General features: G+C 44.8%; 1 protein-coding gene across 1 annotated transcript; it reads left to right on the top strand.

Moving 5' to 3' along the window:
• The first annotated feature begins 1,696 nt into the window (after window positions 1-1,696).
• On the top strand, window positions 1,697-15,546 carry REELD1 (reeler domain containing 1). The gene is made up of 6 exons (XM_055550159.1): window positions 1,697-1,923; window positions 4,276-4,498; window positions 7,687-7,850; window positions 11,358-11,691; window positions 13,096-13,159; window positions 13,977-15,546. The coding sequence occupies exons 1-6, from the start codon at window positions 1,716-1,718 to the stop codon at window positions 14,580-14,582; spliced, it is 1,599 nt and encodes a 532-aa protein (XP_055406134.1). The 5' UTR covers window positions 1,697-1,715; the 3' UTR covers window positions 14,583-15,546.
• The last annotated feature ends 234 nt before the right edge of the window (window positions 15,547-15,780 follow it).

Here is a 15,780-nt window from a genome sequence, read left to right as displayed (position 1 = left end):
CTCAGCTGAGAAGATGCTTTTACAGCTCCTTGTTCATCATTTTCCAATGTATCTGGAAATCTATAGGAATGGCCCTTGGTGGTGCAGGGATTTTGACTTTTATTTCTTATGGAGAACAAACCTAGCAGACAAAGGCATTTTCTTAAGGATTCTAAGGACAATTCTAAGAAAGTCACCTTCTGAATAGACCATACTCTAGGGCCCCTGTGTCTGGTCAGTTTAAAGGATGGTGATGCTGATGGTTTAAAGAAAGGATGGTAGGAGATGACACTTGATGATTTGGTTGTTTGGGTTACCTCCTTAGTCTCCTGATTTCATAGCTAAACATTCCACTAAATGTTTACATTTTATTTTTACCTTTTAAAGCCAGCCTATTCAAGAGAAGAACTGTTGTTGCTTTGCATTGCTCCTTAGATCACAGTATTAAAAGAACTTTTATGTGCATAGAACTATAAAAACAAGCAGCTATATTTAAAAAAATGCCTGCTAGCCCTGAATCTTTATTCAGAGAGCTTTTCATCTGTCTTACTTGCTATTCCTCACTTTAGTTTCATCTGTGAACTTCTTTGACAGTCAACTTTTAATTCTTTCTGTTGATGGGCATCCATGGTATAAACAAAAAATTTACTCTATAAATGTTATTTTTGCCCCAATATTTTATTCTACTCCTGAGCCAGTTGTGTGTGTGTGTGTGTTTCCTCACTATACTTAGCAAGGCATAAAATGGATGGGCTTGGGTATAACATTTTTTGCTCATCTTCTCTGTGAAAAAGGAGTGAGTGATCTAAAACTTGTCAATAGGAGAAAAGACAGGAGCTATCAAAGCATTGCAAATTTAACAATCTCCCTAAATAATTGATAGTTGGCAGAAGATTTGTAGCATTTAACTCTGTAATTTGCAATTAGAGAGATAAGATGCTAAACCAAGCCACCATATGCCAGGCTGCCTGCCCATATTGGAACATCGGGAGTCTCACTTCAGCTATAATATAGTACAGCTCACATTGTCCTTGGATATCAGGCAGTTTGTAAGGAGTTCGCGTTAGGATTCAACCATTTTCTGGTCTTATTTCTTTGATGTAATTAGCATAGCCTCTCTTTAAAAAGAGGCAATCTTACAAAAAAATTACAAGAAGAGAGTTTAAAAAAAAGGGTTTAAAAATGAAGCACTTCCTGTAGTCTGGCACATCTTTTTTTTTTTTTTTCTTGCAGTTTCCTTTTTTCACATTTAAACTTTAATTTAGTTGATTTTTTTTTTTTTTTAGTTAACAAGTTGCTCTAACTATATTTATTGGTCATTTCCACATTGATTTTTTTAAATGCTATTTTAAAGAGATATTCTTTTTTTAAAAAAATGAAGTATAATTGATTTACAGTGTTGTGTTAGTTTCGGGTATACAGCAGAGTGATTCAGATGTATATATGTATTCTTATTCAGATTATTTTCCCTTATAGGTTATTGCAAAAAGTTGAGTACAATTCCCTGTGCTATTGTAGTAGACCCTTGTCGGTCATCTATTTTCTATATATAATGTGGCACGTCTTTTTTTGATCTTGAGCACTTGCAATCTGGGAAGTGGGCACCAAAGGTATCTCAGGGATAAAGGCAGTGTGGGATTCAGTCAGGTCAGGCACAGTCAGAGAGACATCACCTCCTTTTCTTAAATAGCATCTGGATTGAAGCTGCTGTTCCCTGGGACGCAGGAGAGGGCAGGATGGGGGTGCCCGCCGCCCTCACAGGCTGGGCCTGTGCCGCCCTCTGCCTGGTGCCCAGCTCCTCCGCCTTTTCCCACGGGGCTGGTGCGGTGGCCTGTGCGGACATGCGACCCAAGCACATTCCAGCCCGGACTCAGAGCCCCGGGACCCACCACATCACCATCCTCACCGGGAGCTCCTCCTACTCAGCGGGTGCCACGATTTCAGGTAGGTGTGGGAGAGGCTTTGAGAGACCCCCAACTCCCACTGGGAGCCCCAAGGTCCTAGTGACAAATTCCAAGTTGTGTTTGTCCAAAGCAGGAGTTTCCTGGGCTACAGTTTGGTTTAATCCTAAGAAGAAATTATGTACCCAAGAAAGCATGAAATATTTATGGTCTTTTTTTTAGTTAATTTTTTTACTGAAGTATGGTTGATTTACAATGTGATATTAATTTATGCTGTACAGTAAAGTGACTCAGTTCTATATGTATGCACATTCTTTTTAATATTCTTTTCCATTACGGTTTATCTCAGGTTAGTGAATACAGCTCCCTGTGCTACACGGCAGGACCTGGTCGTTTATCCATTCTGTGTGTACTAGCTTGCACCTGCTAACCCCAACTCCCAGCCCAGCCCTCCTCTACCCGCACTCCCTTGGCAGCCACAAGTCTGATCTCTTCGTCTGTGAGTCTGTTTGACAGTTTCTTTCGTGCCCTCTTTTAGATTCTGCATATAAGTGATATCATATGGTATTTGTCTTTCTCTTTCTGACTTACTGCTGGAGAAGGGATAGGCTACCCACTCTGATATTTTGGGGCTTCCCTTGTGGCTCAGCTGGTAAAGAATCTGCCTGCAATGTGGGAGACATGGGTTCGATCCCTGGGTTGGGAAGATCCCCGGAGAAGGGAAAGGCTACCCACTCCAGTATTCTGGCCTGGAGAATTCCACGGACTGTATAGGTCATGGGGTCTCAAAGAGTCTGACAGGACTGAGCAACTTTCACTTTCACTTTTCACTTTCACTTATTCAGTATGATGGTCTCTAGTTGCAGCCATAAATCATGATATACTTGCATCATTAAAAGCACATAACAAATCTTATATTGATATTAATCTTTATAGTAGAAGAGGGTACAAATGGCCTTATAAAATTTTTTTGTCTTTATTGTAAGATATAAATATAGTTACCCTGAACAAACGCCCCGTATCAAATATGTGTGAGAAACAGACTGTTTTCCTCCTTATTTAAAACTAAAGTTATCTGAGGGGTGAAAAGAGCATTTCCTGCTGTTTTAGTTCAGGTGCCTAGACAAGCAGAGTGAGGACTTGTGTGCAGGTGGTTTATTTGGGAAATGACCCAAGAAGCACTGATGAAAAAGACAGAATTGGGTGATAGGGAAGAAAGAGACACCAATACGGGGTGTGAAATAGAGTGGGTTACTGCTGTGGGAAATACACTGGGATCCAACCCCAGTGAAGGCCCTTTGAGATACCACCTGACACACGGTTCTGAATCGTCCCTCAGGAGGATGGAGGAAGGGTAGTCAGTGATTGAGGATCGCCCCCCAGGGGTCCCCTTTCCACCATCCACCCCATCCCCTCCCAACGCACAGACTCACACTTCAGAATCACTCCTGCCCACCTTGGGCCAAGCTCCCAAGGTGCCAGCTGGAAGAAAGCAGCAGAGAAAGTCACTGGTGTTGAAGATGGTAGCTCAGCGTAGCAGCAGACTATCCATTTAGCCACAGGGAACTCAGGCACATCAGAGCTGTTGGCTCCACCCTCTTTTGATGGATGCTGCCTCTTTAGATGGGAATTAGAGGTGATAAATGGAAATAAAATGGATTCTCTCTCTATGGTTTTATCCAATCACGTTGTTCTATTGGTTAGTGTGGGGATTAAAAAAAACACATAAAATATTATCAGGGTACTCCCTCAAAGAGTTGCATGGCTTACAGTCTTAGTCCTTCTGAATGAGTGTCCTAGTTTTTCTGTTGTGCTATCAGTACTGGTTATACTTACATGTTTTGAAATTTCTTAATAAGATAGGTATAAAGTAGTGTCTCATTTATAATTGTTTTAACCATTGTGATTGAGCCTGTTTTATTTTCTGTCTCTGTTGGTGATTTTCAGTTTGGTCATCTCTTTTGTTAATTCACTATAACTCTTTGTATAGTTTCCTGATGTATCTTGCAGATATCTTTCTCCGTTTATCCCTTGTGTTCTGATTTCTTCTATGTTGAGTATTTTAAGAAATCATTTTTTTCCCATTATGGCTACTGAGGTTTGCTTAGAGAGACATTCCTAACTCCAATATTAAAAGCAAAAACCAAAAAAACCCAATAAAAAGCCAAACCATTGTTTCTAGTTCTTTTGTGTTTCGTTTTTACATGTCTTTGTTCCAAACAGAATTTATTTGGGGTGTGAAATAGCCCTTCAACCTTTTTTACCCCCTAATGAATTGTTTACTTTCCGGGGACTGGACTGGTCCTAAGCTTTTTGTTTTGAAAAATACTCATATAAAGTCCCCTAGTGCTGCTCCTCCCAGGATGTTGACCTTGATGGACGTTTTCTGTTGCAGTGGCAGTGAGGAGCAGTCGTGATTTCATGGGCTTCCTACTCCAGGCCCGAAGAGTGTCTGATCATCAGATAGCTGGCACTTTTGTCTCCATTCCTCCTCATTCCAAACTGATAACTTGCTTTGAAGAGGCTGACACAGTCACCCACGCGGACAAGTCCCGGAAGAGAAACCTGTCGTTCGAGTGGCGGGCCCCTGCCCAGCCCGTGGGGAACATCAGGTTCTTGTAAGAGAGTTAAGTTCTGGGTCTTGGTAACTGAACTTCCACTATGGAGAAAGGGGACGTCACACACTTCCTCGGTTCCCGCCTCCCCCCGCCACCCCACCCCGCACCTTATAATAAGGACAGGGTCTTTGGGACTGCCCTTACTGGAAAGTCTATATAGGTGATAAGTTTTTTTAAAAATTGCCCCCAACTCCATTCTGTGTGATTATCCATGGTCTAGGAGTGTGTGATGTCCCTTGTCCGTGGGCACAGATGCACCTTGGCCAGTCTCTCCAGAAAATTCTCAGTAGGGGACAAAAGAGCTGCAGGTGGCAATGTCCAGAGAGAGCCCAGAGACAGAGGCAGGCAGACAGTGGACACTTGCCGGGCCTGGGAGAACTGCTGACAGCTCCGTGCTGCAGCTTCTTGTCCATCAAATGGGTGTGATCATGACAATGCCCGCCTCGTGGGCTTGTGTAAAGTCAAAGAGCCAGTGTGTGCCAATTGTGGGAACCAGTTCCTGGCATCCATCAGCTTTATACAATCAGCATCATTCCTCAATGGCATTGTCCTTACTGGCATTGTCCTTCTTTTCAAACATTCATAGGTACCAAGAAAGTGAATTTGTTTGATTTGGTTTGGTTTTTAGGGGAGGGTGTGTGGCTCCATGGTAAAGAATCGCAGCCAATGCAGGAGACACAGGTTCGATCCTTGGGTTGGGTAGATTCCTTGGAGGAGGAAATGGCGACCCACTCCAGTATTCTTGCCAAGAAAATCCCATGGACAGAGGAGCCTGATGGGCTGCAGTCTGTGGGGTCACAGTCCATGGTCAGACACAGCAGAGCACACACCGGCGGTGGTGGTCGTCCTCCTTGGTTTCTTTCCCACCCCCACACACCCTCATGTGCAGAAGAGAAGGATGTGCCGGAGGGTGGGGGCATCCAGACCCCAGGCTTCCCCTGCTGGCTGTCCCCTTGGCACTAGGGAATGTGAGCGATGAGGTGTGTGGCCCCCACCCATCAGGGTCCCTTTTCCATCCCTTTCTGGTGCCCTAACACAGCAAGCATGACAAACAAGGAGGAAAACACCGTTCCCTGATGACTCTGACCACCTGGAAAGGCCAGAACCCACCTGACTGTTGGTGTAACTGGCCCCTGCCAGGACTTTGGTTCCAGTTCAAGGTGGTGTATGAAACCCTTGAATCTGTACAATTACTTTTATTTCTCAAAGCCCTTCCATTTCTAGTTAAAAAATTTTTTTTTTGCTTTTCATGTATTACTTTATTTTTTAAATTAATTTTTATTGGAGTATAGTTGCTTTACAATGTTGTGTTATTTTCTGCTGTATAGGAAACTGAATCAGCTATATGTATCAGTCAGTTCAGTTCGGTGTAGTCGCTCAGTTGTGTCCGACTTTTTGCGACCCCATGAATCGCAGCACGCCAGGCCTCCCTGTCCATCACCAACTCCCGGAGTTCACTCAGACTCATGTCCATCGAGTCAGTGATGCCATCCAGCCATCACATCCTCTGTCGTCCCGTTTTCCTCCTGCCCCCAATCCCTCCCAGCATCAGAGTCTTTTCCAATGAGTCAACTCTTTGCATGAGGTGGCCAAAGTACTGGAGTTTCAGCTTTACATATATACATATGTATATTTTGGATTTTCGGCTCTTTTTCAGATTTTTTCCCATTTAGGTGACCACAGAGCATGGAGTAGAGTTCCCTGTGCTGTATAGTAGGTTCTCATTAGTTATCTATTTTATACACAGTACCAATAGTGTATACATGTCAATCCCAATCTTCCTCTGTTTTTAGACTTACCATAGTAGCTTCTCTGTGCAGCAGTGGAAGTAGATCAGAAGCCATGATCTCCACTGACAGGAAAAGGAGCTGCATCACTTATCAGACGCATCTCTGGGTCCCCACATGCCGTCACCCCAGGATCCTTCCCCACCGTAACATCGACATGTTGATGACCCTTTTACCTGCCCTCTCTCTGGGTGACTTCAGCTAAATTCATCACATTTTTATGATTGTCTTCTGAATACTTACAGTGAGAAAAATGGTACTTGCCCCAAATCCCTGCTTTGGTGAAATTTGGGGAAGGATGAATAAGATCAAGTCGGTACAGATGGTTTTTACTGAAGAGAGGCATTATGTATTCAAAATATTGTTTAGACTATGAATGATTTATCTCTCATTTTCAATAGCATTTACAACCCCAATAGGATTATACCATTGTACAAGAGAATTTTATAAAATTTTCAGTGAACAGTGTAATTCAATTCACGACACACCAGTAATGGTGAATGAGCACAGTTGAAGATGAAACCTTTGGAGTGGACAGTTCTCAGTCAGTTCAGTTCAGTCGCTCAGTCATGTCCCACCTCTTGGTGACCGCATGGACTGTACCACGCCAGGCTTCCCTGTCTATCACCAACTCCCAGAATTTGCTCAAACTCATGGCCATTGAGTCAGTGATGCCATCCAACCATCTCATCATCCTCTGATGTCCCCTTCTCCTCCTGCCTTCGATCTTTCCCAGCATCAGGGTCTTTTCCAGTGAGTCAGTTCTTTGCATCAGGTGGCCACAGTATTGGAGTTTCAGCTTCAGCATCATTCCTTCCTATGAATATTCAGGACTGATTTCCTTCAGGATGGACTGGTTGGATCTCCTTGCAGTCCAAGGGACTCTCAAGAGTCTTCTCCAACACCGCAGTTCAAAAGCGTCAATTCTTCAGCGCTCAGGTTTCTTTATAGTACAACTCTCACATCCATACATGACTACTGGAAAAACCACAGCTTTGACTAGACAGACCTTTGTGGGCAAAATAATGTCTCAGCTTTTTAATATGCTGTCTGGGTTTGTCATAGCATTTCTTCCAGGGAGCAAGCGTCTTTTAATTTCAGTTCTAGACCGAAATTCTAGAAGTTCTAGAAGGGCAGTTCTAGAAGATACTTTTTAGTCAAAATGATTCTTAATGATTATATTTATTCAGGAGAGTAATTGATTTGTACCTGTTGTCTCCTATTTTAATTATTTGCTGCTGTTGAGCTTTTGTTTCTAAAAAGAATGAAGTCGCCCAAGGGAGTAACACAATCATGTACTTCTTTAACTTTTCGTTTGTTCTCTCCTTTCTATTAGGATGGCCCGAGGTATGACTTAAGGAAGACCAAATCCTCCAATCACTCTGCTTTCTTTTTCTACAGTTTATCTGTAGTCCAGTCATATTTCGTTTACTGGGTGAAGATTGAATCATCTGTCGTGTCTCAACAGACACTCAGTAGAGCCCATTCTGACAGCCACGTGGAGCCTGGCTCGCCGATGCCAGCCTCTGGGCAGAGGCTGGAGGACATGGAAAGAACCATCCCAGGTACCGCTTCCCACTGCACTCACCAGCCTGGTTGGCAGCGTTATTTTCACTGTGCCTTGCTTTCACTTAAAAGTGACTCCTGCCGGTTTCCAGTTCTGGGGGCACAAGGTATAGACCACTGTCTTGGGAATGTCAACAGTTCCTGGGGATGTGATCGCACAGCTGTGGGTGGGGGCTGGGGGGATTGCTTGCAAGTTCAGTGTTCACAGCAATGAACGTACTCTGTCCCGCTCAACCTCACAGATGAAGCTGGGCCCTGGATCGCTGCACTTGAGCTGCAAAATCAAACAATAGCCACACACCTCCTCCCACCACCCTCTCCCCTGCCCCACCTAATCAATTTCCACAGTATTTTACCCATTTTTCCTGGACCCCTGAGACTAAATGGGGAGCACCAGAAATAATCCTTTCTTTTTCTTTTTAAAATAAAAGCTCATCCAATTTTGATCGTTACTTTCTGAGGTAGGTAGCTGGCTCTTTGCAGCTTGGGTTGGAGAACAGAATCAGGCTGTTGTAATGGTAATGGATTTTTTCCCAGGCTCACCACGTGACTTTAGATTTGATTGGCCCATGAACTTCTGAAAAAACAAATAAAAATAGACAATGAAGGAAATAAAAAACACCTAAGCAGCTAGAGAATGTCTGACTTACCTGAAGATTCTTGGTGAAATGGAACTTATTTTCATTATTTATTTCTAGTTAAGTGCTCTGAACAGGTGCCTTCATAAAGGCTCCAATCACTTGTACAGAAGATCCAACCTTTAAACCATTTGATCCCATCTTCCTATATTCTTTCTTTTATTCCAGGCTAACAAGATAAGGCCAGCACATGATTTGAATCCCTGACTTTGCTAGTCCAGCAGATCCAGGATCAGAGCCAACCCAGGGCTACCCTCTGCCTATGACCAAAACCTTTGTCTTCTCCCCACTGCCCTGCACAGCTCCTCCAACCTCTCCACCTAGATGCTCCTAAAAGCAGAGAAAAGCTCTCAGGGTCTGAGAGGGTGGCCTTAAGAAAACTCTGCAAACCCAACATGAGTTTGAAGTCTCCTGTATCATGTTATCAATCATGCAAATGTTGCATTTGGATCCCAAGCATGGGTGGAGATCCCTGGTGGCTCAGATGGTCAAGAATCTGCCTGCAATGCAGGAGACCTGGGTTCAATCCCTGGGTCAGGAAGATCCCCTGGAGAAGGGAATGGCTACCCACTCCAGTATTCTTACATGGAGAATTCCATGGACAGAAGAGCTTGACGGGTTACAGTCCTTGGGGTCGAAGAGAGTCAGACATGACTGAGTGACTAACACGTTTGTTTGAAGATGAATAGGAGTGAAAGTGAGGCTTCAGGAAGACGGATCCTGTTGATTCTGCAAAGTCTCTCTGATGGGTGACCCTGCTGGGCACCTTGTCCCCCGGGGCTGGCAGACGCCAGTCTGAGCAGCTGCAGGGTCAACACTTGATCAAGTTGCTCATACTCCTTCCTCTGCTCCTGCCTGTTACCCAATCCATTCCTCTACACAAATCCCAGTGCTTCCCAAAGGAAAAACGTGTGTGTGTACACGCACATGCATTGGGAGAGCCGTCATCTGACAAATTGGAGTGAATTGCTTTAACTGTAAGAGGACTTCAGTAGGTAAATGGGAATGATGAGTTTTCCCATGGGAAGATAGCATATTGTATTTCTCTTTCCAACAGAGCTCTGGGATTCTTTAGGGTCCTATCTGACCCCACTGGGCATGACCTACTTTTATGTCTCCATGTTTGCCTCCTGACATTTCCTTAAACGGAACTGCTCCTCGTGATGAACTGTTTACCTTCTAAGCGGCAGTTCCGATGTCTCCTTTGATCCTTTGTGAACCTTTGCCCCTTGTTTCTTGGTGGGCAAATGTAATTGCTTTCTTTCGCTCTGGTATTAAAGCTCTGACCACACTGTGATTCATAAGGTTGGTCAGGCAGGAGTCTGTCCTCCTAGGTTTTGAGTTCAGAAGCAACAGTTAGCAACCTGCATCATCAGTTCTGCATCCCCAGCACCCGGAACAAGGCCCAGCACGCAGTGGGTCTGCAGGAATCATCTGAATGCATTCAGAGTTCAGGCAGGAGTTAAAAGGGTCATGGTTTTTGCTAAAATCTGTGTGTCTGTGTACGCTTTTCTTTATTTTTCACTTCAGTCTCCCTATTTTTGAGTAATAAAGGCGTAAGAACAAAGTGTCACAGTTTTTTTTTCGTTGTCATTGTTCAATTCAACCCAGTTAGAGCCCTGGCCACAGAAACTTCTGCCAGCACTCTTTGTGTGAACAGCGTGGTCGCCCTGCTGACCACCGTGGTGAGCATGTAGTGCACTTTGCATCTGAACCAGGCCCTGTGCTGCACGCATCTACATCAGTGATTGCACGGTCCCGCTCTCAGCAGTTCTATGCCCCACAGACTATTATTGGTCTCATTTTGCAAAGAAGAAACTGACACTCTGGAGGCCTTGTCCTGCATAGGGTATTCAGGAATTGGCAGAGTAAACAGCTGAACCCAGACGATGACTCCAAACCTGTGCCTGGCTTGTTTGCTGCCCCGTTTCCGATGCTCTGGGCCGTCATGTCCGCTCATCACAGATGGGAGAGGAGACAGGGGAGGGCAGTGATCCCGCCTCTGTCCGTAGCAGGGGCTGGAGTCCCTATCATCACAGCGGAAACTTTTAGCATTAATCCCACGGCAAGAAAGACCTAGAGCTTCAAAAAGAAATCTGTTTTTTGTAGGATCCCACCCTTTTTATTAGCAAGAAGCAGTTTGGTGCAGAAGTAAGAAAACAGAGTGGTCACAGTAGTTTCTATTTTCTCTGGTTGGTGACTGTTAAGAATGTACAAGCCCAGGGACTTCCCTGGTGGTCTAGGGGCTAAGATCCCAGGCTCCCAATATTGGGGGTCTGGGTTTGACCCCGGGTCAGGGAACTAGATCCCACATGCCGCAACTAAGTGTTTGAATGCTGCAACTAAGACCCGAAGCAGTCAAATAAATAAATCTTTTTTTTTTTTTAAAAAGGATGCACAAGCCCAGAAGGGCTAGGAGCTTACTCTTTAAGAAAAAAAACAAACGAACAAGAAAAGCTGGGTGCTTAGTCAGGGATTTCTATTACTGAGCAGATGATCATTTTGTGAGTGCTAAGTCGCTTCAGTTGTGTCCAACTCTTTGTTACCCTGGACTGTAGCCTGCCAGGCTCCACTGTCCATGGGATTCTCCAGGCAAGAACACTGGAGTAGATCACCATGTCTTTCTCCAGGAGACCTTCTTGACCCAGGGATCGAACCCCCATCTCTTATGTCTCCTTCATTGGCAGGCGGGTTCTTTACCACTAAGGCCACCTGGGATGGTCCAGACAATCTTGGTGCTTTTGGTGCTTTTGAGTGGTTCATACTTGATGGTCTGTCCTTAGGCACCTCAAAGACTTGGGCATTCAGCCCATGGTCCTAGCTGTGTGCTAATCGACACAAGGATGATTTCTCCCTCTTTCTTCGCAGTGTCTCTGGGCCTCCACTTGGCTCCCAGTCTCCCCATCACTCTTCTTCAGCAGCGCACAGATGTCTCTGCTGCGGCCATAACTGCAGCTGGAGAAGAGGACAGCTTAGATCCTGTTCCTACCAGTGTTTGGGTGACAGAGTTCCTCGGGGCCGCAGAGACTCCATTCCAAGCATCTTCACACACAGCTGTTGTAGTCAGCGATGGCCATCGCCCCAGCAGGGACAGCAGCCCAACCCTGGAACCATCCCTGGGTGTCCCGGGTCTGGAGAGGCTTGTGGCCCTCAGGGGCTTCTCTGCAGAGAGCTTCACTTCCGACTTCAGCACCTGCCACAGGTGATTGATCAGGGGGTAGGCCATTCGGGACAGGTGGTGGGGTGAAGCCAAACACAAGTGTGCCAAGGAAATGTAACCTTCCTGCTATCAGACAGAAACAGATCTCAACCGTATTTACTCTTAAGTTCATGAGAAGCACTCATTGCAGAAGGGCTGGGTAGGTAGATTATCTTGGGAAACTGTGCTGTTTTGGCTGAGGTCTCTGAGATGCTGCTATAAATAAAATATAAATGTAGGTTACATATTTAGATACATAAAATTATAAGTATACAATATATAAGGTATATAAATCAATAAAAAGATTCAGTGGGTCTTTGCTGCCATCCTCACTCACCTCCCTCTCCATTCCCTCTCCAGCCCCCGACTGCAAACTCCAGTGTTTCCAAGAAATATAATGTTATCAGTACACACAACAGTGATAGGAAGCATAGCTTTTTGATTATCATACTAAGGGAATTAAGTCAGACAGAGGAAGACAAATATCATATGATATTGCTTATATGTGGAATATAAAAAAAGTGATATAAACAAACTTATTTACAAAACAGAAACAAATTCACAGACTTAGAAAATGAATTTACCAGGGGTGAGGGGTGAGGAGAGGGACAGATTGGGATTTGGGGATTGACATGTACACACTGCTGTATTTAAAATAGATAACCAACAAGGACCTGTTGTATAGCACGGGGAACTCTACTCAGTATTTTGTAATAATCTAGATGGGAAAAGAATTTGAAAAGGAATAGATAGATGTATAACTGAATCACTTTGTTGCACATCTGAAGCCAACACAATATTGTTGATAGACTCTGTGCTGTGCTTAATTGCTCAGTCGTGTCTAACTCTTTGGGACCCCATGGACTGTAGCCTGCCAGGCTCCTGGGGATTCTCCAGGCAAGAATACCGGAGTGGGTTGCCATGCCCTCTTCTGGGGGATCTTCCCAACCCAGAGACAGAACCCAGGTGTCCCACATTGCAGGTGGATTCTTTATGGTCTGAGCCACCAGGGATACTGGAGCGAGTAGCCTATCCCTTCTCCAGGAGATCTTCCCGACCCAGGAATTGAACTGGAGTCTCCTGTATTGCAGGCAGATTCTTTACCAGCTGAGCTACCAGGGAAGCCTGTTAATGGATTCTACTCCAATACAAAATAAAAATGAAAATAAACAAGTAAATAAATTTCTAAAGGAAAAAACAATAAAACATGGAGGCAAAGTAGGTAGGCAGGAAGAGAGATAAAATAAGATTAGTCATGAAACGATAATTTTTGAACCTGGGTGGTACATATCTGGGGGCTCATTATATTATTCTACATTTTTATTCTGAAGAGTTTTATAATAAAAGGTAAAGAAAAAACCCAAATACTTAGTGACTCCTTCTCGGCATTTTTTCTCTTCCTTTTAGGACTCAGAATGATCCAAGCTTTGATTCACTGGAAACTTGTCCGCCCTCGGATAGGGATGAACAGGTAACAGCCACGTTGTACACAGGCAGTGGGTATGATATTTTTGATCCCAGAGTGGGAAGTTCCACACTGGGTGATCCTAGCTATTAGACTAGTAACCAAAATCGGTGAGAAGGAGGCCAGGGTGTGATGTATACACAGCATTTTTTTTCTCAGTCAATACCAGCCTTTCCATTATCCACAGTGTCTCTGAAGTTATTGGCAATTACAGAAACTGGTGGTTTTCGTGATATGTTTTCCCACTTAGCTTTGGTTAATAATTCCTCTCTCCTCTTCCCCCACCATCTCCTTTATAACATTGGCCTCAAAATACCATGTATGGTCCCAGAGGTTAGATCAATGGGCAGTATAAAATATACATGGTCAATGATTTACTGTTCCTTTGAAGTCTTAAAAGGAACACAAAATAAAACATGGTATAATATCCTTACTCAAATTTATAGGAGCCTACAGCAAGCTTCAGTGGTCCCTTTTGCAGTGGTCTTAGCATCAAAAGACACACTCAGAGCTTTCAGCCACTGGAGATGACGGTCACCCATATCGTCCTGGACCCTCTAATAGGACCCTGTGTTTATTCTTGTAACTGGCCTCCATGCTGTCTTGGGAGGGTTTCCATTAATCTCCTTGTCCCCATCAATAACAAGTGCATATTTATCTGCTTGGGTGTTTTCCTCTGAGCTCTTTTAAGAGCAGGCATGAGGCTGGGTTTTCAGCTGCTGCCTGGGGTTCTTTAAGGAACTTGGGATAGTTGCAAAGTTCAACAGCTGCTTGGAGGGAAGCCTAGCTTCTTTGATTTTTCTTTTTCCCTTTGCTTTTCTAGGACAAGATGCAGGCCTCTAATAGGACAGTGATGAGACCTCCTTCGTACACTGTCCATCTCCCCCATCCTCACCTCTGGTCCTCCGCGGCACTCACTGGACATGGGGCTGGGGCAGCCCAGCCAACTCCTGCCCTCCACACCTCTGCCACCTCCAGGCCCACCACTGCTGATGGCCAGTTAGAGGCATCAAGACCCTCTGCCAGCTTCCTGCCTCGGTCAAAGCACAAGGAGCGCGGAGTGGAGGAGGGCAATGGAGCAGCTGGGGTGGGGGACCCCAGGAAGACCAACCCAAGACCTGAGCTCGGGCAGGATGGAGCCAGGGCCCCGTGGGGGATCCAGCTCAGGACTCCGCAGCTGGGTGTCCTGCTCTGCCTCTCGGCCGTGCTGGGCATGGCTGTGGTTGTTGGCCTTCGTTACCTGCACACCCAGTATTGCCGCAGGCAGATGGAGGTGTCCTTTTGTGAGCCTGCCGGGGATGCGGTTGCCACAGGTGACGGTGGTGAGATCGTGCACATCCGGAGAATTGGAGACAACAGTTTTGTTTTGGTCGAAGGGGAATGCAACTGGATTGCTCCCTCTGTGAGCAGCAAGAAAACAGTCCTCTGAGAAAATCGTGGTCCCAGGCCTCTCTGGGTTCCCCCTGCACCCTGTAGAGTGTCTCAGCCAGAACAGACCTACTGAGAATAGTTGATGCGGACAGCGATGCACGGTGCACCCACCCCCACCCCTGTCAGGGAGCAGTTAGTAGAGGAAGCAATACAAGGACAGTTTTATCATCAGAGGGAATTCTTCCCCAGCTTTGTTGTCTTAACATCTGTAATTTAGCTGCCTTTTTTTTTCTTCTCGCAATTAGACGTTCTGTTTGAAGACTTAAACCCAACACAATGAATATTGTATAACCTGCTCATTAACTAGACTCCCGTGGCCGCCGAGCTTCCTCCGTTGCCTTAAGGAACCTGCAGAAATAGAACTTCTGTCCCTCCTCAGCGTTGTCAGCCTCATCACCTCTAACTCTTTGAAAAAAATACCAACGGCGGAGTTGTGTCTCTTTCGGCCCTCCCTTTGCCTCGCCGAGCCACCCCCCAGAGAAGTCTTGTTTTTCCAAACTAGAGTTCAAAGTTGGCTCTGATGTGGTCGACTGGATGAGTGCAAAGGTATTTTGCCTTCCAGGAAACTCAGACGTGTGGCAAATCTGCCATGGAAATTGGTCAAAGGCAAGGAAGATTTTAGAGAGTTTGATTGGCACATCTGTGGAGAAATATACTTGCAGCACGAGGTCTTAAACCCGAGAGAGGGGTAAGCAAACCTCCTTTTCAGGTGTAAATGGATCTAAGATCTCCCATCCATTTACACTTGATGAAAGACTAAGTAGCCCGCCAACTAGCAGACTTCTTGCCTTTGCCAAAGGTCAGGCTGAAAAATAAATGATAATATCAGCACCGTTTTAAGAGCCTTTATCTGTCTAAGAAAGCATGATGGACGGAGACCATTGTGACTCTAGGAAGATCACTTTGATTTAGCAAGAGTTCCATAGATACCAAATGGGTTCAAATATAACTCTTGAATATGGTCACCTAATACAACACATGAGAGTTAGCTGCCTTTTCAGAGGTAAACCTACGACAGAGTCAAGGTCCATTTTAATGTGGAAACAAAAGCACTATAAATTTGGAAATGATATTTCCTGATTGAGTAGCTAAATTGTGTAGGTTGTGCCAAGAACTGTATGTATATTTTCACATTGAGTTCCTACAAGAACTTCATGAGGAAGAAGTTCAATAATTTGCTAAAGAGAAAGAGACAT

This window comes from Bubalus kerabau, chromosome 16, assembly GCF_029407905.1.
Source record: "Bubalus kerabau isolate K-KA32 ecotype Philippines breed swamp buffalo chromosome 16, PCC_UOA_SB_1v2, whole genome shotgun sequence".
NCBI lineage: Eukaryota > Metazoa > Chordata > Mammalia > Artiodactyla > Bovidae > Bubalus > Bubalus kerabau.
This window is presented reverse-complemented; position numbering and strand designations above follow the sequence as displayed.